This window comes from Drosophila serrata, unplaced genomic scaffold, assembly GCF_035046125.1.
Source record: "Drosophila serrata isolate PLE 108 unplaced genomic scaffold, ASM3504612v1 contig_334, whole genome shotgun sequence".
Classification (NCBI taxonomy): Eukaryota; Metazoa; Arthropoda; class Insecta; order Diptera; family Drosophilidae; genus Drosophila; species Drosophila serrata.
This window is the reverse complement of record NW_028257232.1, coordinates 1,805,219-1,832,740: the sequence shown is the minus strand read 5'-3', so window position 1 is coordinate 1,832,740 and position 27,522 is coordinate 1,805,219. Positions and strand designations below refer to the sequence as shown.

General features: G+C 37.9%; 4 protein-coding genes and 1 long non-coding RNA gene across 10 annotated transcripts; 2 read left to right on the top strand and 3 right to left on the bottom strand.

Moving 5' to 3' along the window:
- Positions 1–16,046: 16,046 nt before the first annotated feature.
- Positions 16,047–17,126, bottom strand: LOC110178481 (trypsin delta). Its single transcript, XM_020945622.2, has one exon. The coding sequence runs from the start codon at positions 16,980–16,982 to the stop codon at positions 16,200–16,202; it is 783 nt and encodes a 260-aa protein (XP_020801281.2). The 5' UTR covers positions 16,983–17,126; the 3' UTR covers positions 16,047–16,199.
- A 1,050-nt stretch (positions 17,127–18,176) lies between these two features.
- Cyp4aa1 (Probable cytochrome P450 4aa1) lies at positions 18,177–22,281 on the top strand. Of its 2 annotated transcripts, XM_086837851.1 has the most exons (5): positions 18,183–18,211; positions 18,281–18,348; positions 20,227–20,410; positions 20,563–20,946; positions 21,009–22,281. In XM_086837851.1, the coding sequence occupies exons 2-5, from the start codon at positions 18,331–18,333 to the stop codon at positions 21,953–21,955; spliced, it is 1,533 nt and encodes a 510-aa protein (XP_086693977.1). In that variant the 5' UTR covers positions 18,183–18,211; positions 18,281–18,330; the 3' UTR covers positions 21,956–22,281. The 2 variants fall into 2 exon arrangements, with proteins under 2 accessions (XP_020801343.1, XP_086693977.1); XM_020945684.2 differs by having other exon boundaries at positions 18,177–18,348.
- LOC147642910 (uncharacterized) lies at positions 18,186–18,687 on the bottom strand. Its single transcript, XR_015272821.1, has 2 exons — positions 18,574–18,687; positions 18,186–18,217 (listed from the first exon to the last, which is right to left on the bottom strand). It is a non-coding gene; the product is annotated as an uncharacterized LOC147642910 (long non-coding RNA).
- COX6AL (Cytochrome c oxidase subunit 6A-like) lies at positions 18,843–19,599 on the top strand. The gene has a single exon (XM_020945689.2). It carries the CDS (start codon positions 19,105–19,107, stop codon positions 19,393–19,395), a length of 291 nt encoding a protein of 96 aa, XP_020801348.1. The 5' UTR covers positions 18,843–19,104; the 3' UTR covers positions 19,396–19,599.
- Positions 21,984–27,450, bottom strand: LOC110178527 (myosin light chain kinase, smooth muscle). 5 transcript variants are annotated; one of them, XM_086837846.1, is made up of 9 exons: positions 27,206–27,450; positions 26,100–26,414; positions 25,009–25,283; positions 24,447–24,950; positions 24,045–24,386; positions 23,879–23,980; positions 23,645–23,822; positions 22,975–23,533; positions 21,984–22,623 (listed from the first exon to the last, which is right to left on the bottom strand). In XM_086837846.1, the coding sequence occupies exons 1-9, from the start codon at positions 27,212–27,214 to the stop codon at positions 22,271–22,273; spliced, it is 2,637 nt and encodes an 878-aa protein (XP_086693972.1). In that variant the 5' UTR covers positions 27,215–27,450; the 3' UTR covers positions 21,984–22,270. The 5 variants fall into 5 exon arrangements, with proteins under 5 accessions (XP_086693972.1, XP_086693973.1, XP_086693974.1 ...); XM_086837847.1 differs by having other exon boundaries at positions 22,813–23,533; positions 27,206–27,395; XM_086837848.1 differs by having other exon boundaries at positions 22,813–23,533; positions 26,814–27,354.
- Positions 27,451–27,522: the final 72 nt, after the last annotated feature.

Here is a 27,522-nt window from a genome sequence, read left to right as displayed (position 1 = left end):
GCTATAATCTGCAAAAAGGTATAAAAACAGACATTTTTCTTAAATAATTGAGGTTTTCCGAACATCATAATTAAGCCAAAATAGCATTCATTTTGAATCGGAAAGCTTTTCTGCGCAAGTTTTTATAGCACTAACAAATCTGCATACTGCGTTTGTTGATGCTGTTATAAGTTTCTGACTAAAATTATAAAAACCCGAAAAAAGGTATAAAAACAGAACATTTTTCCCAAAACTCATAGTTTAAAAAACTCATAACTAAGCCAAAAAATCATTGATTTTAATTCGAAAAGCTGTTCTATGCTAGTTTTTAGTAGATTAACAAAGCTGCATACTCAGTTTTCAAATTTAAAAAATTCAATTTGTTGTCAAATTTTGGCAATTTTAATGATGTAACCCCTTATAAAATTTTCAATTTTCGGAAAAGTGCGAAAAATTTATTTTTCGACCGGACAAGGCTAGAACGATTGGGCTGTTGATGCTGATCAAGAATATATATGGTTTATAGGGTCGGAAATGACTCCTTTACTGCGTTTTAATCTTCTGACTGAAGCTATAATCTGCAAAAAGGTATAAAAACAGACAATTTTCTTAAATAATCGATGTTTTCCGAACATCATAATTAAGCCAAAATAGCATTCATTTTGAATCGGAAAGCTTTTCTGCGCAAGTTTTTATAGCACTAACAAATCTGCATACTGCGTTTGTTGATGCTGTTATAAGTTTCTGACTAAAATTATAAAAACCCGAAAAAAGGTATAAAAACAGAACATTTTTCCCAAAAATCATAGTTTAAAAAACTCATAACTAAGCCAAAAAATCATTGATTTTAATTCGAAAAGCTGTTCTATGCTAGTTTTTAGTAGATTAACAAAGCTGCATACTCAGTTTTCAAATTTAAAAAATTCAATTTGTTGTCAAATTTTGGCAATTTTAATGATGTAACCCCTTATAAAATTTTCAATTTTCGGAAAAAAGCGAAAAATTTATTTTTCGACCGGACAAGGCTAGAACGATTGGGCTGTTGATGCTGATCAAGAATATATATGGTTTATAGGGTCGGAAATGACTCCTTTACTGCGTTTTAATCTTCTGACTGAAGCTATAATCTGCAAAAAGGTATAAAAACAGACAATTTTCTTAAATAATCGATGTTTTCCGAACATCATAATTAAGCCAAAATAGCATTAATTTTGAATCGGAAAGCTTTTCTGCGCAAGTTTTTATAGCACTAACAAATCTGCATACTGCGTTTGTTGATGCTGTTATAAGTTTCTGACTAAAATTATAAAAACCCGAAAAAAGGTATAAAAACAGAACATTTTTCCCAAAAATCATAGTTTAAAAAACTCATAACTAAGCCAAAAAATCATTGATTTTAATTCGGAAAGCTGTTCTATGCTAGTTTTTAGTAGATTAACAAAGCTGCATACTCAGTTTTCAAATTTAAAAAATTCAATTTGTTGTCAAATTTTGGCAATTTTAATGATGTAACCCCTTATAAAATTTTCAATTTTCGGAAAAGTGCGAAAAATTTATTTTTCGACCGGACAAGGCTAGAACGATTGGGCTGTTGATGCTGATCAAGAATATATATGGTTTATAGGGTCGGAAATGACTCCTTTACTGCGTTTTAATCTTCTGACTGAAGCTATAATCTGCAAAAAGGTAGAAAACCAGACATTTTTCTTAAATAATCTGAGGTTTTCCGAACATCATAATTAAGCCAAAATAGCATTCATTTTGAATCGGAAAGCTTTTCTGCGCAAGTTTTTATAGCACTAACAAATCTGCATACTGCGTTTGTTGATGCTGTTATAAGTTTCTGACTAAAATTATAAAAACCCGAAAAAAGGTATAAAAACAGAACATTTTTCCCAAAAATCATAGTTTAAAAAACTCATAACTAAGCCAAAAAATCATTGATTTTAATTCGAAAAGCTGTTCTATGCTAGTTTTTAGTAGATTAACAAAGCTGCATACTCAGTTTTCAAATTTAAAAAATTCAATTTGTTGTCAAATTTTGGCAATTTTAATGATGTAACCCCTTATAAAATTTTCAATTTTCGGAAAAAAGCGAAAAATTTATTTTTCGACCGGACAAGGCTAGAACGATTGGGCTGTTGATGCTGATCAAGAATATATATGGTTTATAGGGTCGGAAATGACTCCTTTACTGCGTTTTAATCTTCTGACTGAAGCTATAATCTGCAAAAAGGTATAAAAACAGACAATTTTCTTAAATAATCGATGTTTTCCGAACATCATAATTAAGCCAAAATAGCATTAATTTTGAATCGGAAAGCTTTTCTGCGCAAGTTTTTATAGCACTAACAAATCTGCATACTGCGTTTGTTGATGCTGTTATAAGTTTCTGACTAAAATTATAAAAACCCGAAAAAAGGTATAAAAACAGAACATTTTTCCCAAAAATCATAGTTTAAAAAACTCATAACTAAGCCAAAAAATCATTGATTTTAATTCGGAAAGCTGTTCTATGCTAGTTTTTAGTAGATTAACAAAGCTGCATACTCAGTTTTCAAATTTAAAAAATTCAATTTGTTGTCAAATTTTGGCAATTTTAATGATGTAACCCCTTATAAAATTTTCAATTTTCGGAAAAGTGCGAAAAATTTATTTTTCGACCGGACAAGGCTAGAACGATTGGGCTGTTGATGCTGATCAAGAATATATATGGTTTATAGGGTCGGAAATGACTCCTTTACTGCGTTTTAATCTTCTGACTGAAGCTATAATCTGCAAAAAGGTAGAAAACCAGACATTTTTCTTAAATAATTGAGGTTTTCCGAACATCATAATTAAGCCAAAATAGCATTAATTTTGAATCGGAAAGCTTTTCTGCGCAAGTTTTTATAGCACTAACAAATCTGCATACTGCGTTTGTTGATGCTGTTATAAGTTTTTGACTAAAATTATAAAAACCCGAAAAAAGGTATAAAAACAGAACATTTTTCCCAAAAATCATAGTTTAAAAAACTCATAACTAAGCCAAAAAATCATTGATTTTAATTCGGAAAGCTGTTCTATGCTAGTTTTTAGTAGATTAACAAAGCTGCATACTCAGTTTTCAAATTTAAAAAATTCAATTTGTTGTCAAATTTTGGCAATTTTAATGATGTAACCCCTTATAAAATTTTTAATTTTCGGAAAAGTGCGAAAAATTTATTTTTCGACCGGACAAGGCTTGAACGATTGGGCTGTTGATGCTGATCAAGAATATATATGGTTTATAGGGTCGGAAATGACTCCTTTACTGCGTTTTAATCTTCTGACTGAAGCTATAATCTGCAAAAAGGTAGAAAACCAGACATTTTTCTTAAATAATTGAGGTTTTCCGAACATCATAATTAAGCCAAAATAGCATTCATTTTGAATCGGAAAGCTTTTCTGCGCAAGTTTTTATAGCACTAACAAATCTGCATACTGCGTTTGTTGATGCTGTTATAAGTTTCTGACTAAAATTATAAAAACCCGAAAAAAGGTATAAAAACAGAACATTTTTCCCAAAAATCATAGTTTAAAAAACTCATAACTAAGCCAAAAAATCATTGATTTTAATTCGGAAAGCTGTTCTTAGCTAGTTTTTAGTAGATTAACAAAGCTGCATACTCAGTTTTCAAATTTAAAAAATTCAATTTGTTGTCAAATTTTGGCAATTTTAATGATGTAACCCCTTATAAAATTTTCAATTTTCGGAAAAGTGCGAAAAATTTATTTTTCGACCGGACAAGGCTAGAACGATTGGGCTGTTGATGCTGATCAAGAATATATATGGTTTATAGGGTCGGAAATGACTCCTTTACTGCGTTTTAATCTTCTGACTGAAGCTATAATCTGCAAAAAGGTATAAAAACGGACAATTTTCTTAAATAATAAAAATAGCATTAATTTTGAATCGGAAAGCTTTTCTGCGCAAGTTTTTATAGCACTAACAAATCTGCATACTGCGTTTGTTGATGCTGCTATAAGTTTCTGACTAAAATTATAAAAACCCGAAAAAAGGTATAAAAACAGAACATTTTTCCCAAAAATCATAGTTTAAAAAACTCATAACTAAGCCAAAAAATCATTGATTTTAATTCGGAAAGCTGTTCTATGCTAGTTTTTAGTAGATTAACAAAGCTGCATACTCAGTTTTCAAATTTAAAAAATTCAATTTGTTGTCAAATTTTGGCAATTTTTAACCCCTTATAAAATTTTTAATTTTCGGAAAAGTGCGAAAAATTTATTTTTCGACCGGACAAGGCTTGAACGATTGGGCTGTTGATGCTGATCAAGAATATATATGGTTTATAGGGTCGGAAATGACTCCTTTACTGCGTTTTAATCTTCTGACTGAAGCTATAATCTGCAAAAAGGTATAAAAACAGACAATTTTCTTAAATAATCTGAGCTTTCCAAACATCATAATTAAGCCAAAATAGCATTAATTTTGAATCGGAAAGCTTTTCTGCGCAAGTTTTTATAGCACTAACAAATCTGCATACTGCGTTTGTTGATGATGTTATAAGTTTCTGACTAAAATTATAAAAACCCGAAAAAAGATATAAAAACAGAACATTTTTCCCAAAAATCATAGTTTAAAAAACTCATAACTAAGCCAAAAAATCATTGATTTTAATTCGGAAAGCTGTTCTATGCTAGTTTTTAGTAGATTAACAAAGCTGCATACTCAGTTTTCAAATTTAAAAAATTCAATTTGTTGTCAAATTTTGGCAATTTTAATGATGTAACCCCTTATAAAATTTTCAATTTTCGGAAAAATGCGAAAAATTTATTTTTCGACCGGACAAGGCTAGAACGATTGGGCTGTTGATGCTGATCAAGAATATATATGGTTTATAGGGTCGGAAATGACTCCTTTACTGCGTTTTAATCTTCTGACTGAAGCTATAATCTGCAAAAAGGTATAAAAACAGACAATTTTCTTAAATAATCGAGGTTTTCCGAACATCATAATTAAGCCAAAATAGCATTCATTTTGAATCGGAAAGCTTTTCTGCGCAAGTTTTTATAGCACTAACAAATCTGCATACTGCGTTTGTTGATGCTGTTATAAGTTTCTGACTAAAATTATAAAAACCCGAAAAAAGGTATAAAAACAGAACATTTTTCCCAAAAATCATAGTTTAAAAAACTCATAACTAAGCCAAAAAATCATTGATTTTAATTCGGAAAGCTGTTCTATGCTAGTTTTTAGTAGATTAACAAAGCTGCATACTCAGTTTTCAAATTTAAAAAATTCAATTTGTTGTCAAATTTTGGCAATTTTAATGATGTAACCCCTTATAAAATTTTCAATTTTCGGAAAAATGCGAAAAATTTATTTTTCGACCGGACAAGGCTAGAACGATTGGGCTGTTGATGCTGATCAAGAATATATATGGTTTATAGGGTCGGAAATGACTCCTTTACTGCGTTTTAATCTTCTGACTGAAGCTATAATCTGCAAAAAGGTATAAAAACAGACAATTTTCTTAAATAATCGAGGTTTTCCGAACATCATAATTAAGCCAAAATAGCATTCATTTTGAATCGGAAAGCTTTTCTGCGCAAGTTTTTATAGCACTAACAAATCTGCATACTGCGTTTGTTGATGCTGCTATAAGTTTCTGACTAAAATTATAAAAACCCGAAAAAAGGTATAAAAACAGAACATTTTTCCCAAAAATCATAATTTAAAAAGCTCATAACTAAGCCAAAAAATCATTAATTTTAATTCGGAAAGCTGTTCTATGCTAGTTTTTAGTAGATTAACAAAGCTGCATACTCAGTTTTCAAATTTAAAAAATTCAATTTGTTGTCAAATTTTGGCAATTTTAATGATGTAACCCCTTATAAAATTTTCAATTTTCGGAAAAGTGCGAAAAATTTATTTTTCGACCGGACAAGGCTAGAACGATTGGGCTGTTGATGCTGATCAAGAATATATATGGTTTATAGGGTCGGAAATGACTCCTTTACTGCGTTTTAATCTTCTGACTGAAGCTATAATCTGCAAAAAGGTATAAAAACAGACAATTTTCTTAAATAATCTGAGTTTTCCAAACATCATAATTAAGCCAAAATAGCATTAATTTTGAATCGGAAAGCTTTTCTGCGCAAGTTTTTATAGCACTAACAAATCTGCATACTGCGTTTGTTGATGCTGTTATAAGTTTCTGACTAAAATTATAAAAACCCGAAAAAAGGTATAAAAAATCATAGTTTAAAAAACTCATAACAAACCCGAAAAAAGGTATAAAAACAGAACATTTTTCCCAAAAATCATAGTTTAAAAAACTCATAACTAAGCCAAAAAATCATTAATTTTAATTCGGAAAGCTGTTCTATGCTAGTTTTTAGTAGATTAACAAAGCTGCATACTCAGTTTTCAAATTTAAAAAATTCAATTTGTTGTCAAATTTTGGCAATTTTAATGATGTAACCCCTTATAAAATTTTCAATTTTCGGAAAAATGCGAAAAATTTATTTTTCGACCGGACAAGGCTAGAACGATTGGGCTGTTGATGCTGATCAAGAATATATATGGTTTATAGGGTCGGAAATGACTCCTTTACTGCGTTTTAATCTTCTGACTGAAGCTATAATCTGCAAAAAGGTATAAAAACAGACAATTTTCTTAAATAATCTGAGTTTTCCAAACATCATAATTAAGCCAAAATAGCATTAATTTTGAATCGGAAAGCTTTTCTGCGCAAGTTTTTATAGCACTAACAAATCTGCATACTGCGTTTGTTGATGCTGTTATAAGTTTCTGACTAAAATTATAAAAACCCGAAAAAAGGTATAAAAACAGACAATTTTTCCCAAAAATCATAGTTTAAAAAACTCATAACTAAGCCAAAAAATCATTGATTTTAATTCGGAAAGCTGTTCTATGCTAGTTTTTAGTAGATTAACAAAGCTGCATACTCAGTTTTCAAATTTAAAAAATTCAATTTGTTGTCAAATTTTGGCAATTTTAATGATGTAACCCCTTATAAAATTTTCAATTTTCGGAAAAATGCGAAAAATTTATTTTTCGACCGGACAAGGCTAGAACGATTGGGCTGTTGATGCTGATCAAGAATATATATGGTTTATAGGGTCGGAAATGACTCCTTTACTGCGTTTTAATCTTCTGACTGAAGCTATAATCTGCAAAAAGGTATAAAAACAGACAATTTTCTTAAATAATCGAGGTTTTCCGAACATCATCATTAAGCCAAAATAGCATTAATTTTGAATCGGAAAGCTTTTCTGCGCAAGTTTTTATAGCACTTACAAATCTGCATACTGCGTTTGTTGATGCTGTTATAAGTTTCTGACTAAAATTATAAAAACCCGAAAAAAGGTATAAAAACAGAACATTTTTCCCAAAAATCATAGTTTAAAAAACTCATAACTAAGCCAAAAAATCATTGATTTTAATTCGGAAAGCTGTTCTATGCTAGTTTTTAGTAGATTAACAAAGCTGCATACTCAGTTTTCAAATTTAAAAAATTCAATTTGTTGTCAAATTTTGGCAATTTTAATGATGTAACCCCTTATAAAATTTTCAATTTTCGGAAAAATGCGAAAAATTTATTTTTCGACCGGACAAGGCTAGAACGATTGGGCTGTTGATGCTGATCAAGAATATATATGGTTTATAGGGTCGGAAATGACTCCTTTACTGCGTTTTAATCTTCTGACTGAAGCTATAATCTGCAAAAAGGTATAAAACCAGACATTTTTCTTAAATAATCTGAGGTTTTCCGAACATCATAATTAAGCCAAAATAGCATTCATTTTGAATCGGAAAGCTTTTCTGCGCAAGTTTTTATAGCACTAACAAATCTGCATACTGCGTTTGTTGATGCTGTTATAAGTTTCTGACTAAAATTATAAAAACCCGAAAAAAGGTATAAAAACAGAACATTTTTCCCAAAAATCATAATTTAAAAAGCTCATAACTAAGCCAAAAAATCATTAATTTTAATTCGGAAAGCTGTTCTATGCTAGTTTTTAGTAGATTAACAAAGCTGCATACTCAGTTTTCAAATTTAAAAAATTCAATTTGTTGTCAAATTTTGGCAATTTTAATGATGTAACCCCTTATAAAATTTTCAATTTTCGGAAAAATGCGAAAAATTTATTTTTCGACCGGACAAGGCTAGAACGATTGGGCTGTTGATGCTGATCAAGAATATATATGGTTTATAGGGTCGGAAATGACTCCTTTACTGCGTTTTAATCTTCTGACTGAAGCTATAATCTGCAAAAAGGTATAAAAACAGACATTTTTCTTAAATAATCGAGGTTTTCCGAACATCATAATTAAGCCAAAATAGCATTAATTTTGAATCGGAAAGCTTTTCTGCGCAAGTTTTTATAGCACTAACAAATCTGCATACTGCGTTTGTTGATGCTGCTATAAGTTTCTGACTAAAATTATAAAAACCCGAAAAAAGGTATAAAAACAGAACATTTTTCCCAAAACTCATAGTTTAAAAAACTCATAACTAAGCCAAAAAATCATTAATTTTAATTCGGAAAGCTGTTCTATGCTAGTTTTTAGTAGATTAACAAAGCTGCATACTCAGTTTTCAAATTTAAAAAATTCAATTTGTTGTCAAATTTTGGCAATTTTAATGATGTAACCCCTTATAAAATTTTCAATTTTCGGAAAAATGCGAAAAATTTATTTTTCGACCGGACAAGGCTAGAACGATTGGGCTGTTGATGCTGATCAAGAATATATATGGTTTATAGGGTCGGAAATGACTCCTTTACTGCGTTTTAATCTTCTGACTGAAGCTATAATCTGCAAAAAGGTATAAAAACAGACAATTTTCTTAAATAATCTGAGGTTTTCCGAACATCATAATTAAGCCAAAATAGCATTCATTTTGAATCGGAAAGCTTTTCTGCGCAAGTTTTTATAGCACTAACAAATCTGCATACTGCGTTTGTTGATGCTGTTATAAGTTTCTGACTTAAATTATAAAAACTCGAAAAAAGGTATAAAAACAGAACATTTTTCCCAAAAATCATAGTTTAAAAAACTCATAACTAAGCCAAAAAATCATTGATTTTAATTCGGAAAGCTGTTCTATGCTAGTTTTTAGTAGATTAACAAAGCTGCATACTCAGTTTTCAAATTTAAAAAATTCAATTTGTTGTCAAATTTTGGCAATTTTAATGATGTAACCCCTTATAAAATTTTCAATTTTCGGAAAAAAGCGAAAAATTTATTTTTCGACCGGACAAGGCTAGAACGATTGGGCTGTTGATGCTGATCAAGAATATATATGGTTTATAGGGTCGGAAATGACTCCTTTACTGCGTTTTAATCTTCTGACTGAAGCTATAATCTGCAAAAAGGTATAAAACCAGACATTTTTCTTAAATAATCTGAGGTTTTCCGAACATCATAATTAAGCCAAAATAGCATTCATTTTGAATCGGAAAGCTTTTCTGCGCAAGTTTTTATAGCACTAACAAATCTGCATACTGCGTTTGTTGATGCTGTTATAAGTTTCTGACTAAAATTATAAAAACCCGAAAAAAGGTATAAAAACAGAACATTTTTCCCAAAACTCATAGTTTAAAAAACTCATAACTAAGCCAAAAAATCATTAATTTTAATTCGGAAAGCTGTTCTATGCTAGTTTTTAGTAGATTAACAAAGCTGCATACTCAGTTTTCAAATTTAAAAAATTCAATTTGTTGTCAAATTTTGGCAATTTTAATGATGTAACCCCTTATAAAATTTTCAATTTTCGGAAAAATGCGAAAAATTTATTTTTCGACCGGACAAGGCTAGAACGATTGGGCTGTTGATGCTGATCAAGAATATATATGGTTTATAGGGTCGGAAATGACTCCTTTACTGCGTTTTAATCTTCTGACTGAAGCTATAATCTGCAAAAAGGTATAAAAACAGACATTTTTCTTAAATAATCTGAGGTTTTCCGAACATCATAATTAAGCCAAAATAGCATTCATTTTGAATCGGAAAGCTTTTCTGCGCAAGTTTTTATAGCACTAACAAATCTGCATACTGCGTTTGTTGATGCTGTTATAAGTTTCTGACTAAAATTATAAAAACTCGAAAAAAGGTATAAAAACAGAACATTTTTCCCAAAAATCATAGTTTAAAAAACTCATAACTAAGCCAAAAAATCATTGATTTTAATTCGGAAAGCTGTTCTATGCTAGTTTTTAGTAGATTAACAAAGCTGCATACTCAGTTTTCAAATTTAAAAAATTCAATTTGTTGTCAAATTTTGGCAATTTTAATGATGTAACCCCTTATAAAATTTTCAATTTTCGGAAAAATGCGAAAAATTTATTTTTCGACCGGACAAGGCTAGAACGATTGGGCTGTTGATGCTGATCAAGAATATATATGGTTTATAGGGTCGGAAATGACTCCTTTACTGCGTTTTAATCTTCTGACTGAAGCTATAATCTGCAAAAAGGTATAAAAACAGACATTTTTCTTAAATAATCGAGGTTTTCCGAACATCATAATTAAGCCAAAATAGCATTAATTTTGAATCGGAAAGCTTTTCTGCGCAAGTTTTTATAGCACTAACAAATCTGCATACTGCGTTTGTTGATGCTGTTATAAGTTTCTGACTAAAATTATAAAAACCCGAAAAAAGGTATAAAAACAGAACATTTTTCCCAAAAATCATAGTTTAAAAAACTCATAACTAAGCCAAAAAATCATTGATTTTAATTCGGAAAGCTGTTCTATGCTAGTTTTTAGTAGATTAACAAAGCTGCATACTCAGTTTTCAAATTTAAAAAATTCAATTTGTTGTAAAATTTTGGCAATTTTAATGATGTAACCCCTTATAAAATTTTCAATTTTCGGAAAAAAGCGAAAAATTTATTTTTCGACCGGACAAGGCTAGAACGATTGGGCTGTTGATGCTGATCAAGAATATATATGGTTTATAGGGTCGGAAATGACTCCTTTACTGCGTTTTAATCTTCTGACTGAAGCTATAATCTGCAAAAAGGTATAAAAACAGACAATTTTCTTAAATAATCTGAGCTTTCCAAACATCATAATTAAGCCAAAATAGCATTAATTTTGAATCGGAAAGCTTTTCTGCGCAAGTTTTTATAGCACTAACAAATCTGCATACTGCGTTTGTTGATGCTGTTATAAGTTTCTGACTAAAATTATAAAAACCCGAAAAAAGGTATAAAAAATCATAGTTTAAAAAACTCATAACAAACCCGAAAAAAGGTATAAAAACAGAACATTTTTCCCAAAAATCATAGTTTAAAAAACTCATAACTAAGCCAAAAAATCATTGATTTTAATTCGGAAAGCTGTTCTATGCTAGTTTTTAGTAGATTAACAAAGCTGCATACTCAGTTTTCAAATTTAAAAAATTCAATTTGTTGTCAAATTTTGGCAATTTTAATGATGTAACCCCTTATAAAATTTTCAATTTTCGGAAAAAAGCGAAAAATTTATTTTTCGACCGGACAAGGCTAGAACGATTGGGCTGTTGATGCTGATCAAGAATATATATGGTTTATAGGGTCGGAAATGACTCCTTTACTGCGTTTTAATCTTCTGACTGAAGCTATAATCTGCAAAAAGGTATAAAACCAGACATTTTTCTTAAATAATCGAGGTTTTCCGAACATCATAATTAAGCCAAAATAGCATTCATTTTGAATCGGAAAGCTTTTCTGCGCAAGTTTTTATAGCACTAACAAATCTGCATACTGCGTTTGTTGATGCTGTTATAAGTTTCTGACTAAAATTATAAAAACCCGAAAAAAGGTATAAAAAATCATAGTTTAAAAAACTCATAACTAAGCCAAAAAATCATTGATTTTAATTCGGAAAGCTGTTCTATGCTAGTTTTTAGTAGATTAACAAAGCTGCATACTCAGTTTTCAAATTTAAAAAATTCAATTTGTTGTCAAATTTTGGCAATTTTAATGATGTAACCCCTTATAAAATTTTCAATTTTCGGAAAAAAGCGAAAAATTTATTTTTCGACCGGACAAGGCTAGAACGATTGGGCTGTTGATGCTGATCAAGAATATATATGGTTTATAGGGTCGGAAATGACTCCTTTACTGCGTTTTAATCTTCTGACTGAAGCTATAATCTGCAAAAAGGTATAAAACCAGACATTTTTCTTAAATAATCGAGGTTTTCCGAACATCATAATTAAGCCAAAATAGCATTCATTTTGAATCGGAAAGCTTTTCTGCGCAAGTTTTTATAGCACTAACAAATCTGCATACTGCGTTTGTTGATGCTGTTATAAGTTTCTGACTAAAATTATAAAAACCCGAAAAAAGGTATAAAAACAGAACATTTTTCCCAAAACTCATAGTTTAAAAAACTCATAACTAAGCCAAAAAATCATTGATTTTAATTCGGAAAGCTGTTCTATGCTAGTTTTTAGTAGATTAACAAAGCTGCATACTCAGTTTTCAAATTTAAAAAATTCAATTTGTTGTCAAATTTTGGCAATTTTAATGATGTAACCCCTTATAAAATTTTCAATTTTCGGAAAAAAGCGAAAAATTTATTTTTCGACCGGACAAGGCTAGAACGATTGGGCTGTTGATGCTGATCAAGAATATATATGGTTTATAGGGTCGGAAATGACTCCTTTACTGCGTTTTAATCTTCTGACTGAAGCTATAATCTGCAAAAAGGTATAAAACCAGACATTTTTCTTAAATAATCGAGGTTTTCCGAACATCATAATTAAGCCAAAATAGCATTCATTTTGAATCGGAAAGCTTTTCTGCGCAAGTTTTTATAGCACTAACAAATCTGCATACTGCGTTTGTTGATGCTGTTATAAGTTTCTGACTAAAATTATAAAAACCCGAAAAAAGGTATAAAAACAGAACATTTTTCCCAAAACTCATAGTTTAAAAAACTCATAACTAAGCCAAAAAATCATTGATTTTAATTCGGAAAGCTGTTCTATGCTAGTTTTTAGTAGATTAACAAAGCTGCATACTCAGTTTTCAAATTTAAAAAATTCAATTTGTTGTCAAATTTTGGCAATTTTAATGATGTAACCCCTTATAAAATTTTCAATTTTCGGAAAAAAGCGAAAAATTTATTTTTCGACCGGACAAGGCTAGAACGATTGGGCTGTTGATGCTGATCAAGAATATATATGGTTTATAGGGTCGGAAATGACTCCTTTACTGCGTTTTAATCTTCTGACTGAAGCTATAATCTGCAAAAAGGTATAAAACCAGACATTTTTCTTAAATAATCGAGGTTTTCCGAACATCATAATTAAGCCAAAATAGCATTCATTTTGAATCGGAAAGCTTTTCTGCGCAAGTTTTTATAGCACTAACAAATCTGCATACTGCGTTTGTTGATGCTGTTATAAGTTTCTGACTAAAATTATAAAAACTCGAAAAAAGGTATAAAAACAGAACATTTTTCCCAAAAATCATAGTTTAAAAAACTCATAACTAAGCCAAAAAATCATTGATTTTAATTCGGAAAGCTGTTCTATGCTAGTTTTTAGTAGATTAACAAAGCTGCATACTCAGTTTTCAAATTTAAAAAATTCAATTTGTTGTCAAATTTTGGCAATTTTAATGATGTAACCCCTTATAAAATTTTCAATTTTCGGAAAAAAGCGAAAAATTTATTTTTCGACCGGACAAGGCTAGAACGATTGGGCTGTTGATGCTGATCAAGAATATATATGGTTTATAGGGTCGGAAATGACTCCTTTACTGCGTTTTAATCTTCTGACTGAAGCTATAATCTGCAAAAAGGTATAAAACCAGACATTTTTCTTAAATAATCGAGGTTTTCCGAACATCATAATTAAGCCAAAATAGCATTAATTTTGAATCGGAAAGCTTTTCTGCGCAAGTTTTTATAGCACTAACAAATCTGCATACTGCGTTTGTTGATGCTGTTATAAGTTTCTGACTAAAATTATAAAAACCCGAAAAAAGGTATAAAAACAGAACATTTTTCCCAAAAATCATAGTTTAAAAAACTCATAACTAAGCCAAAAAATCATTGATTTTAATTCGGAAAGCTGTTCTATGCTAGTTTTTAGTAGATTAACAAAGCTGCATACTCAGTTTTCAAATTTAAAAAATTCAATTTGTTGTCAAATTTTGGCAATTTTAATGATGTAACCCCTTATAAAATTTTCAATTTTCGGAAAAAAGCGAAAAATTTATTTTTCGACCGGACAAGGCTAGAACGATTGGGCTGTTGATGCTGATCAAGAATATATATGGTTTATAGGGTCGGAAATGACTCCTTTACTGCGTTTTAATCTTCTGACTGAAGCTATAATCTGCAAAAAGGTATAAAAACAGACAATTTTCTTAAATAATCGAGGTTTTCCGAACATCAGCATTAAGCCAAAATAGCATTCATTTTGAATCGGAAAGCTTTTCTGCGCAAGTTTTTATAGCACTAACAAATCTGCATACTGCGTTTGTTGATGCTGTTATAAGTTTCTGACTAAAATTATAAAAACCCGAAAAAAGGTATAAAACAGAACATTTTTCCCAAAAATCATAGTTTAAAAAACTCATAACTAAGCCAAAAAATCATTGATTTTAATTCGGAAAGCTGTTCTATGCTAGTTTTTAGTAGATTAACAAAGCTGCATACTCAGTTTTCAAATTTAAAAAATTCAATTTGTTGTCAAATTTTGTCAATTTTAATGATGTAACCCCTTATAAAATTTTCAATTTTCGGAAAAAAGCGAAAAATTTATTTTTCGACCGGACAAGGCTAGAACGATTGGGCTGTTGATGCTGATCAAGAATATATATGGTTTATAGGGTCGGAAATGACTCCTTTACTGCGTTTTAATCTTCTGACTGAAGCTATAATCTGCAAAAAGGTATAAAAACAGACAATTTTCTTAAATAATCGAGGTTTTCCGAACATCAGCATTAAGCCAAAATAGCATTAATTTTGAATCGGAAAGCTTTTCTGCGCAAGTTTTTATAGCACTTACAAATCTGCATACTGCGTTTGTTGATGCTGTTATAAGTTTCTGACTAAAATTATAAAAACCCGAAAAAAGGTATAAATCAGAACATTTTTCCCAAAAATCATAGTTTAAAAAACTCATAACTAAGCCAAAAAATCATTGATTTTAATTCGGAAAGCTGTTCTATGCTAGTTTTTAGTAGATTAACAAAGCTACATACTCATTTTTCAAATTTAAAAAATTCAATTTGTTGTCAATTTTTGGCAATTTTAATGATGTAAACCCTTATAAAATTTTCAATTTTCGGAAAAATGTCAAATATTTATTTTACGTCATGAAAATGTGCAAAAATCGTCCAAAAATTCACGTGTTAAATGGAGTATGCAGTTTTGTTAACCTGCTAAAAATTAGCATGCGACCGCCTTCCGAATTGAAATTAATGCATTTTTGGCTTAGTTGTGAGATTTTTAAATTTTAATTTGCCGAAAATTTTCATATAAAAATATGGTTAATATCGATTAAAAAATGGTAACTCACCTTCAGTCAGAAGCTTAAAATAAAGTGAAAGAACCATTTCCGAATCCATTAATCATATATATTCTTGATCAGGATCTACAGTTCTTTTTTTCTAGCTTTTTTCCGGCCGATAACATTTTTTTTCAGAAATTTCCCATTTTTCGGAAAAAAGGAACGGGGTTACATCATGAAAATTTGCCGAAAAATTTCATATAAACTTATAGTTAATATCGATTAAAAAATGGTAATGCACCTTTAGTAATAACTATAAACTTTAGTTTTCCGAAGTAAGCTTACTTGTGGACCCTGATCTATGAGCCTACCTTGATAGTAAGTTATATAACCAACTAAAGTTCAGCATAACCACCCCCTTTAACTTGAGGATTTATTGGTCAGCTCTTATCTAAGAGCCAAGCTTGATAGTCAAGTTCTCAGATAACTAGCTAAGGTTCAGCATAATCATCCCCTTAAACTTGAGAATTTATTGGTGAGCCCTGATCTATGAGCCAAGCTTGGTAGTTAAGCTCTCAAGTAAGTATCTAAAGTCCATCATTCCCATAATGCGAGAATTTATTGGTGCTATCTCCATAAAAAAAACTAGATAAACAAGGTAAATTTAGTCAGTAATTAAGTAAGTCATATTTTGTTCGTTGACTTTGTTCGCTTTCAGGCCGTGAAGGGCCTCCTCTCTTTAGAGAATTCCCCCTAGAGGTACGGCTCCGCCTGCTCCTCCACCCAGGCGATGTGCGAGTTGACGCTGGTGTACACTCCTGGGAATCCCTCCCTGCCGCAACCCACGCCCCAGGATACGATGCCCACCAGAACTCCGTCAACGACGAGGGGACCGCCAGAATCTCCGTTGCAGGTGTCTTTGCCGCCCTCCAAGAATCCAGCGCAGAGCATCTCATCCGTGATGGTGTAGTCCTTAGTCAGGTACTGAGCTCCGCAGGTGTTCCTCTCCACAATCTGCAGCTGGACGGCACGTAGCAGGGCTGGCAGGGCTTCATCCTCTTCGGTCCGTTTGCCCCAGCCACTGACCACGGCATGGGCACCCGAAGGAGGAGCCTCCACCGCCAAAGCAATGGGCTGTACTAGAGCGGAGTACTCCAGCGCCTCGCGGGTGATGATCAGACCAATGTCATTAACAAAGGTTTTCTTGTTGTAGCCGCTGTGGTAGATCAGCTTGCTGACCTTCACTCCCTCCTCCTCCAGGTCTGCTATTGAGTTCTGGCCAGCTACGATCCGGATGTAGGATGCAAAGCGTCCCTTGATGCAGTGAGCGGCTGTGACCACCACCTTGGGGGCGTAGATACTGCCACCGCATATGTGGAGCAGCATGTAGGTCTCCAGACGAACCGATACCTGGTACGGATAGTTGGCGATATCCGCCTGATCGCCACCCACAATGAGGGGGTTTATGAGGGCGGATTCCACAAGGATCAACGGGGCCAGTAGCCCCAAAAGCAGCAGTCCCAAGCGCAGCGACATTTCCACATACACCCGGTCCGGAAAAGTTATTGGAGGTGTATCGATTCGGACTCCTTATATAGGGCCATAGTCAGCGGCTTATCACCTATCACGAAACGGCGAAATTCGCGATCATCCCCGATTCCCGATAGGTAATTTGGATTTTTTCCATAAAATTCAGCAACGATATCGTAAAGTTTATGGTACGGGCGTTTTATATCCATTATAAAGTGGCCTGACCAAAGGCGGTGCTCTTCTAAAGACCCAAATGACCACCAGGAGAAAGCCAACCGGCTGAGCTATAATCATTTTGGGATTATCAGTAAGTTAAGGGTTGAGTCACCGCTCGGCCGTATAACATTACCCATTGAACTTTACTCGTTAAGACTGACGGGGATGTCTAGCTTCAGGTGTAATCTGGAAGGTGGGAAGCCCATTCATCATGTCTCCAGATAAGGCGTGGCACAGATTTATATTTTCCGAGTTCCAGTTAATCTCTGGCGGTACTTGTGCACCATAATACAGTACAAGAGCTGATAGTCTAATCGGAGCTGATAGTGTTAACCACAATTGTGCCGCCAATAACGATTATTCAAAACAAAGCCATCTGATAGGAGATTAAACTGTTTTATAATTGAAACTCTTCTTTTTGCAGTTTATTTCTCGACTGCAAATACGGATGAGGGGCACATAGCACATCCAACTCTGATCCCTTGTTTGTCCAAGATACTAGTAATTTCGCGGAAACGATTCCCAAAGTTTTGGTCAACATTTATGGTGACGTTAAAAGGTCGGAGCCCGAGCATCGGCCACTCTGTAAATATGAAAATGATTGATGTAATCCAGCGGTCGGAGGGGGCCCGCCTGGTGCCTCCTCCCGAACCTGGCTCGAGCAAAGTTCGTTACACTGTGCACAAATAGGCGCAAATCCAATAGCCAGAAAACGGATAATTGATTGCCACGCCACTTGGCGCGGAGGCGCAGCATCCACAGCGTCGTATCCACTTCTAGCTACTTAGCACTTCGAGTGCCGCCGACCAGTTGGCAATTACTATACTCGATATCGGGTACCTGCAGTACCTACGGAGGGGATATAGTGGCGGCGGGGGAGAAGGCACCAGCTCACGTACGCGCCGAGCGGCGGCGTCTTTTTCGACGTGTGTAAGCCGAGCTTGATCAGCCCAAATTGCTTATAAATAGACGCTTAGCGGCGGAGGTCCCGCATTTGCAGCTCAACTGTCGGCGGATAGGTAGTCCTAAGATCGGAAATATATATATAAAGCTACATATATAATAACTGAATATACTCCACCGTCCAGTGCGGCAAGGACTTGAAGGTGCTTAAGATTTGTGTGTGAATTAACTCAAAATGTTTGTGGAAAAAGTGGTGAGTGGTAGAAAAAAATAAATAAGGATATCCAAATCGGATTATAAACTATAAATAACCAAGTGAAACTAACGTCAAACACTTAATCATTTTCAAGAAAAATTTCAAAAACAAGAAAAAGTGAACTTTAAAGTAAATATTAATAGTGTTTAAAACTATTATCCACTGTAACTCCCGATTACCATACATTTTAATTCCGTTTAATCTTTAACTGAATTATCTCACCTCTGTTGGCTTTTTAGCCGGAATTACTGGCAACAACGAGTCCCTCGTTTGGTAGAAGACCATTATGATAATTTATGAAATTAGTGGGAAATAATCATGATGTGTATTGATTAGTGGCCAGGTGCCAATTGACGAGCAAATATACGATCGGGTTCTGCACACCTCGCAGCCTGGATACGCTGCCGTGCCCAAAAAGAAATAGAAGACGTCGTCGTAGTCTTCGTCGCAAGTGCGGAGCGGAAGCTTTCTGGACGCTTCACAGGTTTCTTTTGGTTTCTGCTCAAATATTGAAGATCAGATCAAACAGACATTATCGGGGGTTGTTGGACCTCAGCCTTGGCACGGGCCTCTGTTCGTTAGATTTCCTTGAGAGTTTCTAATTGCTATGAACTATATTTTTTCGGAAAGGCAGAAGCGGCGGCAGGCGTGGGCGTGTCGTTCAGATTCTGAAATCAGGTGTCGTCTCTAGTCAGTCGTCGCACCGACTCCCCGAGTTTTTTTTTACAAATTGTTTGAATCTAAATCGAAACAATGTCCCAATTCCGATTCAATGTCCGGCAGATGGGATTTGGCTCCGGTAATACCGCCAGTCTGTGGAAGCGTGTCACCTTCCTGGTGGCCATTCCGGCCATTGTGTTGTGTGCAGTCAACGCCTTCTCCGGACACGAGCATCAGGAACGTGAGCCCTTTACCAAGTACGAGTATCTGCGGCGACGGACCAAGCGATTCCCTTGGGGCGATGGTGATCGCAGCCTGTTCCACAATTCTGACAAGAACGCCCTATCCGAGGGCTACGAGGATGAGACGCCACCGGCGGAATAATTTCATATCTTCATCGCTTTCAACAACAAAATGATACTGAATACTGAACCACTGCATCTTTGAAGACACTTGACCCTCACCAGGCAGATCGTGGAGTCCCTCTACTGACATTTATTATCCATGGATCTGATCGGCGGATGAGCGATTTTTATGACCAACTGCATGTGTTACTTTGCAAACAATAAATTAACCATTGAGATCTGAGTCAGAGCAAGGTGTCACTTGACCATGGAGCTGACGGATGTGCGGCTAATGGCTGCTGTCCCATCCAGAACCGCAGTCTGCTCTGACTTAACATCATGTGGGAACTGGTCGGTTAACAATGCCTGTCCCTGGTGATCATCATTTGTCATCTTTTGTTGCTCGGCGTAACCTGTTGCACCACCGACACCAAAACGCGACCACGTACGGCCAGGGCGGGGGCGAACCCAAATGCTTTAATCGATCTCCGAGCCGCACACGTACTTGTATCTTGTATCTGCTCCGCGATGCTAGGAGATGCCATCGCTCCGCATCGCCCATACGCCGTGTTGGCCCAAGCAATTCACACCGCAGTTAGATACATAACTTATACTTTCGTTGCGATTACGATTTCGATGGCACCGTTTGTTTGCCGAAAAAAAAACACTTGCGACACGCGGCAAGGGCAAGTACGCCGAGCATGCCAAGTACGTTCCCTGATCTCAGTTAATTAGACTCCAAATACACATCAACTCAAGGGCTGATGGAGTGCGCCGTCGCTCGATAACTGAATCAATATTGGCGCACGCATGCAATTATCCACCTGACTGACCCGAGCCTGATATATGTATCTCTTTGTCTCTCTCGCAGTTCGAAGGCGCCACCAAACTGGAGCTGTTCTCGGTGCTGCTGCTCATGGTGATCCCCTTGAGCATCTACACATTCTATGCCACCTTGCAGTCATACCTTAGGTCAGTGCTGCTTATGCTGCGGCTCACGGGTCCTCCAGTGGTGCCCATTCTGGGCAACTGTCACATGATCACGGACAAGGAGGGTGAGTTTCTATACTATAAGTACTTTAACATCAGGTAGAGTTGGACTTTGGAACTCGAAAAAGGAATATTCCAAGTATCAGAGCATCTTAAGTATAGGAAATCTTTACTTTAAAGTGTAAATCTCAATTTAATCACAAACCATCTCATATAGTTATGGAAAAATGGTGCGGCACTGCCTATAAGGTATATGGGACCTTGGTACGCGTTTGGATAGCGGTCTTTCCCTTCTTCGCCGTACTTCACCCGGAGGACCTGCAGGTGATCCTCTCCTCCAAGAAGCACACAAATAAGGTGTTCTTGTACCGGCTGATGCACAACTTTCTGGGCGATGGACTGATCACCAGCAGTGGCTCCAAGTGGAGCAATCACCGACGACTCATCCAGCCGGCTTTCCATCTAAGCTTGCTTGAAAAATTCATTGACACCTTTGTGGATGCCTCGCAGTCGCTGTACGAGAACCTAGATGCCTCCGCCATGGGCACGGAGATTAATATAGCCAAGTACGTGAACAACTGCGTAATGGACATTCTTAACGGTGAGTCTCTGGTGGGATTAACTTTGCTTCGTAAACGTCTAACCTCTAACCGATTCAAACAGAGGCCGTTCTGGGCGTGTCTATCAAAAAGAGCAGCCAGGATATGGTCAACATGGAGGACTCACCCTTCCGACAGGGCAAGCTCACGATACCAGCGCGCTTTACGCATCCCTGGCTGCTGCTAGACGGAATCTATAACTGGACCAAGATGGCCAACGATGAACTGAACCAGAAGAAGCGCCTTAACGAGTTCACTCGCCAGATGATCAAGCGGCGTCGCCAGATGCAGAATAATAACAATGGAAACGGAGAGCGAAGGTGCCTGCTGGACTTCATGATCGAGATCTCCGACAGCAATCCTGACTTCACCGAGGAGGACATCGTGAACGAGGCCTGCACCTTCATGCTTGCTGGCCAGGATTCGGTGGGCGCTGCCATTGCCTTCACTCTGTTCCTGCTCACCCAGAATGCCGATTGCCAGGAGCGTTGCTGCCAGGAGCTGGAGACCATCTTTGAAGGCAGCAACAGAGCTCCCACGATGACGGATTTGCGTGAGATGCGATACATTGAGATGTGCATCAAGGAGGCGCTGCGTCTATATCCCAGTGTGCCACTGATTTCTCGCAAGATTGGCGAAGAAGTGCAACTGCGGGATTACACACTGCCCGCCGGTAGCAACGTCTTAATCTGCCCCTATGCCACCCACCGGATAGAGCACATCTACCCCGAGCCAGAGAAGTTCCTGCCTGAGCGATTTTCCCCTGAGAACTCGGAGCACCGCCATCCGTACGCTTATCTGCCGTTCAGCGCAGGACCGAGGTACTGCATTGGTAATCGCTTCGCCATCATGGAGATGAAGACCATAGTGTCCCGGGTTTTGCGTAGCTTCCAATTGCTGCCTGTGCCCGGCAAGACCACTCTTAAGATCAACTTCCGGATCACCCTGCGCGCCTCTGGCGGTCTGTGGGTGCGCCTCAAGCCTCGCGATCAATCACTCGCCGATCACTGATCCAGCATAGCAGATCCTATCACACAGATTCGTTATCATTAACTTTAATTAGTACGGTAAATATGTATATAAATCGATACAATAATTTAAACACATAGCTTCCTCCTAGCCTAAGTACAGGGCCTCCGACGGGAGGGAGAGGGGGCGGCGTATATCCTACTGTGAGTGGGTGCGGGTGCTGGATTCTGGGTGCGCTCCGATCCGCAGTCGCTTCTCGAATTCGCTTCATATTCGAGTTTCGTAGAGTTGAGTTTCTCCTGGGGTCTTTGCTTAAACAATGATATATCATCTATATATCTGAAATAAAGTTATAAACTAGGACGTGATATGGTGTGTTTCGTTGTTGTTGTTGTTATTGCTGTTGTTGTTGAATCTGTTGATTAGCCGACGCGCACGTGACTCGCGATTCGTGTCTGACGTCTTCGTGTTCCCATTTCCAGTGCTTGTGCCATTACTTCCATTGCTGCACTGCCTCTGAGCACTGGCCACCGTGTGCTGTTGGGCAAGACGCTCGGCCGCCTCACGGACACGTTGGCTCATCAGCCGCGTCGGCGTAGCTGATCGCTGTGGCAGCGGTGAGCTTGGCATGGATCGCACTTGAGCTGGCTTGGCTTTAGCAGAGGATCCACTGCTGACAGTTCCTCGCTTTGATTTTTCCGACTCCTCTGCTGTTAAGGGAGAAATAAAATAGAGTAACAAGAATTAGTAGGGGAATTTACATTAATTTATTTTGAAAAATAAATCCCAAAACAGACCCTAAAGTAGAAAAGCTAAACCGAAAAATGAATTGTAATGATAACTTCATATTACTACCATACTTAAGAGGTCTGTTTTGAAGGGCTTTAGCTCAAAGTTACTTCTACTGATGCGTCCCACACTCGCCACCTTGGATATCTTGAAGGACTCAAGGGCAAGCGGAGGTTTGTTAGCAGTAGCAGCAGCGGCGAATGCAGCAGAAGCAGGACCAGTGGGAACCTGGAACCTATCCTTTAGCTGAGACACCTTCAGCTTGGACTCACACAAAGGCTTGACCTGGGGCTTCGACTTTGGTTTCTCCCGAGCAGCACTATCCTCCAGCGATTTTTTCCGCATCTTGATGGTATTGGTGAAGTCGGAACGCATGATGGCCTCGCCCTTACTGTTGGTGGGCAACTCCAGGGTGACAGCAACACGATTTTCAGAATCCTCTTGCTCTGTGTGGACGGCGTTGCTAGCCTTGGCTATGGCCTCAAGCTTGGACTTAGCCAGGGAAAGCAGAAGGGTCTCCTGGGCACCGCTGCAGTTGGAGCATTCGCTGTAGCCCGAGTCACTTCGTTCGCTGCACTGCGACTTATCCCGCAGCTTCAGAACACTGCGCTTCTCCACGGAGGGCATTTCCACACTAAAGTCGTCCTCTTCTTCATGAAGTGAAGTCATCTGGGAAGATATGCCACTGCCCAAAGCACTGGCATTCAACATACTCAACCCCGATATGGAGGGCCTAGGACTACTCAAAGCTCCCATGGCTATGGCAGAGTTCCTGCGCGACACCGACAAGTTTGCCATGCGTCCCAGAGCTCGAATAGCATTGCCAGTTTTCTAGATAAACATCAACAGGAACAGGAGCAGGAGCAAGCAAAAGCAAGGAAGCAGAAGCAGCATTGGGTTAGGATCTAAAAAAAAGGCGGAGGATTAAAAGCAACAACTTACCTGCCACTTTCGCCGGATAATGAACTTCTTTAGTTTGTCCGTGCATATTTTGTTATTGCTGAGATTGTCGTCGTGTCGCTGGCATAGCCACTTGGACTCCAGGCACTGCTGAGCGGACAGGCGCTCCTCCTTGCGGTGCACCAGCAGTTGCGAGATAAAGTCCTTGGCCTCCTGGGAACTACAGAAAATGATATGTAGGTTTAATCAAGAATATTGAATAATTATTTAACTTACACGCAGTCAAAAGCCTCGTCATCGTAGTCGTAGTCCGCTCGCGTGATATTCGAAAAGGTCTCCACATCGGTGTCGCCCATGAAAGGCGAAAGGCCAGAGAGCCTGTAGGAATCCAAGTATATATAGTATAGTTATTCTTTGAAAATACCTACAAAGCATTACTTACAGTACGTAGCAGATGACGCCCACGCTCCACATGTCTGACTTGAAGCCAATGGGTTCGTAGCTGATGATCTCTGGCGGTATGAACTCGGGCGTTCCAAAAAGAACGCGAACGGGAGCCTTGGTATCCAGTCGCTGGGCCAGGCCAAAGTCAATGATCTTGATCTGGTGACTGGTGCGTGTGTGGCACATGATATTCTCTGGCTTCAGGTCCAAGTGCACCACGCTCTGACTGTGCATGTAGGCAACGCCATCGCACACCTGGCGGAGGAAAAGGATGCAGTCCAATTCAGTTAGGGTGAAGTCGTCGGCCACCACACGCTCAAACAACTCGCCGCCAGTGATGCTGAGGAAAAAGGTCATATTAGAATGATGTATTCTTTAGGGAAGAACCTGTTATACTTACTACTCCATTACCATGACAATCTCCCTGGGACTCTCGAACGAGGCGGCCAGCTGCAGGAGCTTGGGATGCTGCAAGGAACGCATTATGGAGATCTCTTCGAGCACCTTCTGTCGATCTTGTGACTTTATACACTTGATCACCTTGGCGGCCAGCAGTTGGTCCGGCTGCTCGCGCTCCTGCACCTTGTACACAACACCGAAGCGCCCCTTGCCCAGCTCTTCGATGATTTCAAAGCGTGCTTTAAAGTCTCCGCCCGCTTGGACGCTCACTGCCTGGCCATAATGATCTAAAGGACTTCTCTGAAGCCTGTTGCTTATCTGCACTAGTTCGCTAGGCTGGCTGGGTTCACTACATCCATGAATGTTCTCTGCTCGCACTCGGAAACGGTAATGCATTTGTGGCTGCAAGTCCTTGACGGTGTAAGCCAACGTGTCCACCACTCGGGTCACCTGCTGCCATTTGCCCGTATCACAGTCCTCGCTATCGCAGATTTGCATCTCAATGCTGTGTGTATTTCAATATATTTTGTTACAGTTACCAATTATCGTTTCTGAATACTCACATAAAACCGGTGATCATGCAGCCCCCATCGTAGGGTGGTCCACACCAGGCCACCGCCACCCGATCTGGGCCCAGGGAGACACTAGGCTGACCGCTGGGCGGTTCTGGTGGTCCCTCGACTGCCACCGAGGCGGCAGCAGCCTCCATGCCATAGTCGCTCATCACCTCTACGGTGTATTTGCCACTGTCATCCGCTGTGATGTCCGTGATGTAGAGCGTTGACTGCTGGCCCGTGGTCCGTATTGTCACATTGGAGCTCTCGATTATAGGGTGGCACTGTGGGAATGCGACGGAGAATGTTTGTAGTTCATTTCGTTGGAAACATATGTATGTATGACTAAAAACCAATGCTCAATTGTAAGCTATAAAAAAATGTAAAACCTCAAAACATTTCTGCATACTTTTATAAACATTCTAAGAAGAATATTCATCATAGATGCTGTTTAAGTCTACGAATTGTTATGATATTTTATAACCAAGTTAAAATAAAGAAAGAAGAAAAATGTATCTTCCGTATACTATATCTACATTGTGTTTTCGTGTGATTTTTAGATAAAGTTCGGCACTTTTTCAAGATAAGAGCAGCATAAAAGCCGGACAAATTGCCAAAGTTCGTGGAGATGTATTTTTCAAGTGCTTCAATAGTCTACCTGGTAATATGTTAGTGCTGGGCTGAGCTGATCTCTGGCTACACAACCTTTGCTGGCGCTGCTCGTCTCGTATTTGCGGTTTGAAACCATTACGTAGCCAGACCAGACCAGACCAGGCTACTCATAGGCAACCCGTCAACCCAACGTTCGTCGATCGTCAACACCGCAAACTGATCGTGACACAGTCAGAGAGTCACCGAGCCACAGAAATGCCCAAAGCGAGAGACATGCGACCCATTGAGATAGGGCGCCGGAGTAGTGGGCTTATGATAAAGAATATGGATCCGATATGGCCATATAATCCCCCTGGCACGGCTGCTCTGCCCAAATTAGGTCAAGATTGCACAACACCTCGCTGTGACGCTGACTCGCAAACCGGACCAATTACCATAAGCCTACTGCCTTGCTGCCGATGCTTGCGAGGATTAGTTAAGCAACTTACCGCCTTGTACCAGATGACAGTGGTGCCCGGGAATGGCTCGTATCGCACGCTCAGTCGAACATGTCCACCGATGAGAGCGGTGCAATCCTCGGGGCGTGTCAAAATGCAGCTACTGCGACCCGCCAGCGAAGAGGAGCCACTGCTGTTGCCCCTGACGGCGGGCAGAACCAAAAGACTGGTATAAGTACGGGTGGCGGGTATTCGCCGTGAGTCTGCCAGCGGATGTTTCACCTGAAGACAGATCTCGCCGCTCCTCGACGCGGCCACGTCCCGAATGCGCAGAAGCCGAATGCCGTTCTCGGGATACGACTCCAACTGGAAGAAATAGAGGGAGGTTAATAAGATTGGAGGAAAACTCTGAATTATTGCACTGATCAAAAGATATTTGCATCTTTTATTGCCATCAATTCATTTTTAATTAACACTATTTCGTTTGAGTCGCAATAAACCCACATCATTACGCATCTTATTATTTGTCCCAAAATCACTTTCTTCGAAACAATTGCCTGTTAGTCAGTTTGTGAATCTCCATGAAAGTGAATTTAATGTCTTTCGCTTGTGCTAATTAAATTCCAGGTGTGAAGGGGAATGTATGTAATACATACATCATACTATGTATATATATATATATAGGTATATGATAAATTCTCCCGGTTATTGATATAATATCTACAGGCTGATTTTCGAAATATATATTTTCTATGCTATTTTTACCACTTAATCACGGGTTTAGAACGATAGCCCCGCCGTCGTCCACATGGGTAAACAATTATATACTGTATGCACAAGTGTCTGGGGAGCGGAGAGGGAGTGACCCATCGATCCGGAGCAGGGCGAAACGGCGCGAACTGAGGTTGTTGTACAACTGAACACCCCTCTCAATGGCACGCACTAATTAAGCGGGAGCGGTACGCGAGAATATGGAATGCCACGAGCAGAGCGTAGCCAACGATCGTGACAATGACACTTTCACGCTCGCTCTCATTTTCATTGGAGCACCAGCCAGAGCTGTGGGTCTGGGAATAGTTACAGGGCTTTGCCTTTGGCTTTGGCTGAATGCCATTAGCGATATTGATACTCGAATGCAATCCATTTGCTTCGCCTACCTGTGACATCTTCAAGTCGTCACGCCCCTTCGGTTTTCGCTTTGGACGTAGACTTTGATTCCCCCTTAGGCCCGCTCTCTGATGGGAATTTGATGGGGGAACGAAACCGGGAAAGAAACTGGGACTCAGGCCGAGACTTAGACTACGACTGAGACCGAGATGTGCGCCGCTTGAGCGCCGACAAGTGAGTGTTTCTCCTCGCGAGCTGAGCAATTTGAGCGCCCAGGCAGCAGCAGCAACAGCGTTGGTATGCAGCTCGCATGCCGCCGTATTTCAATCTTTTGGGGTCTTATATATCTCATATACATATGTATCTT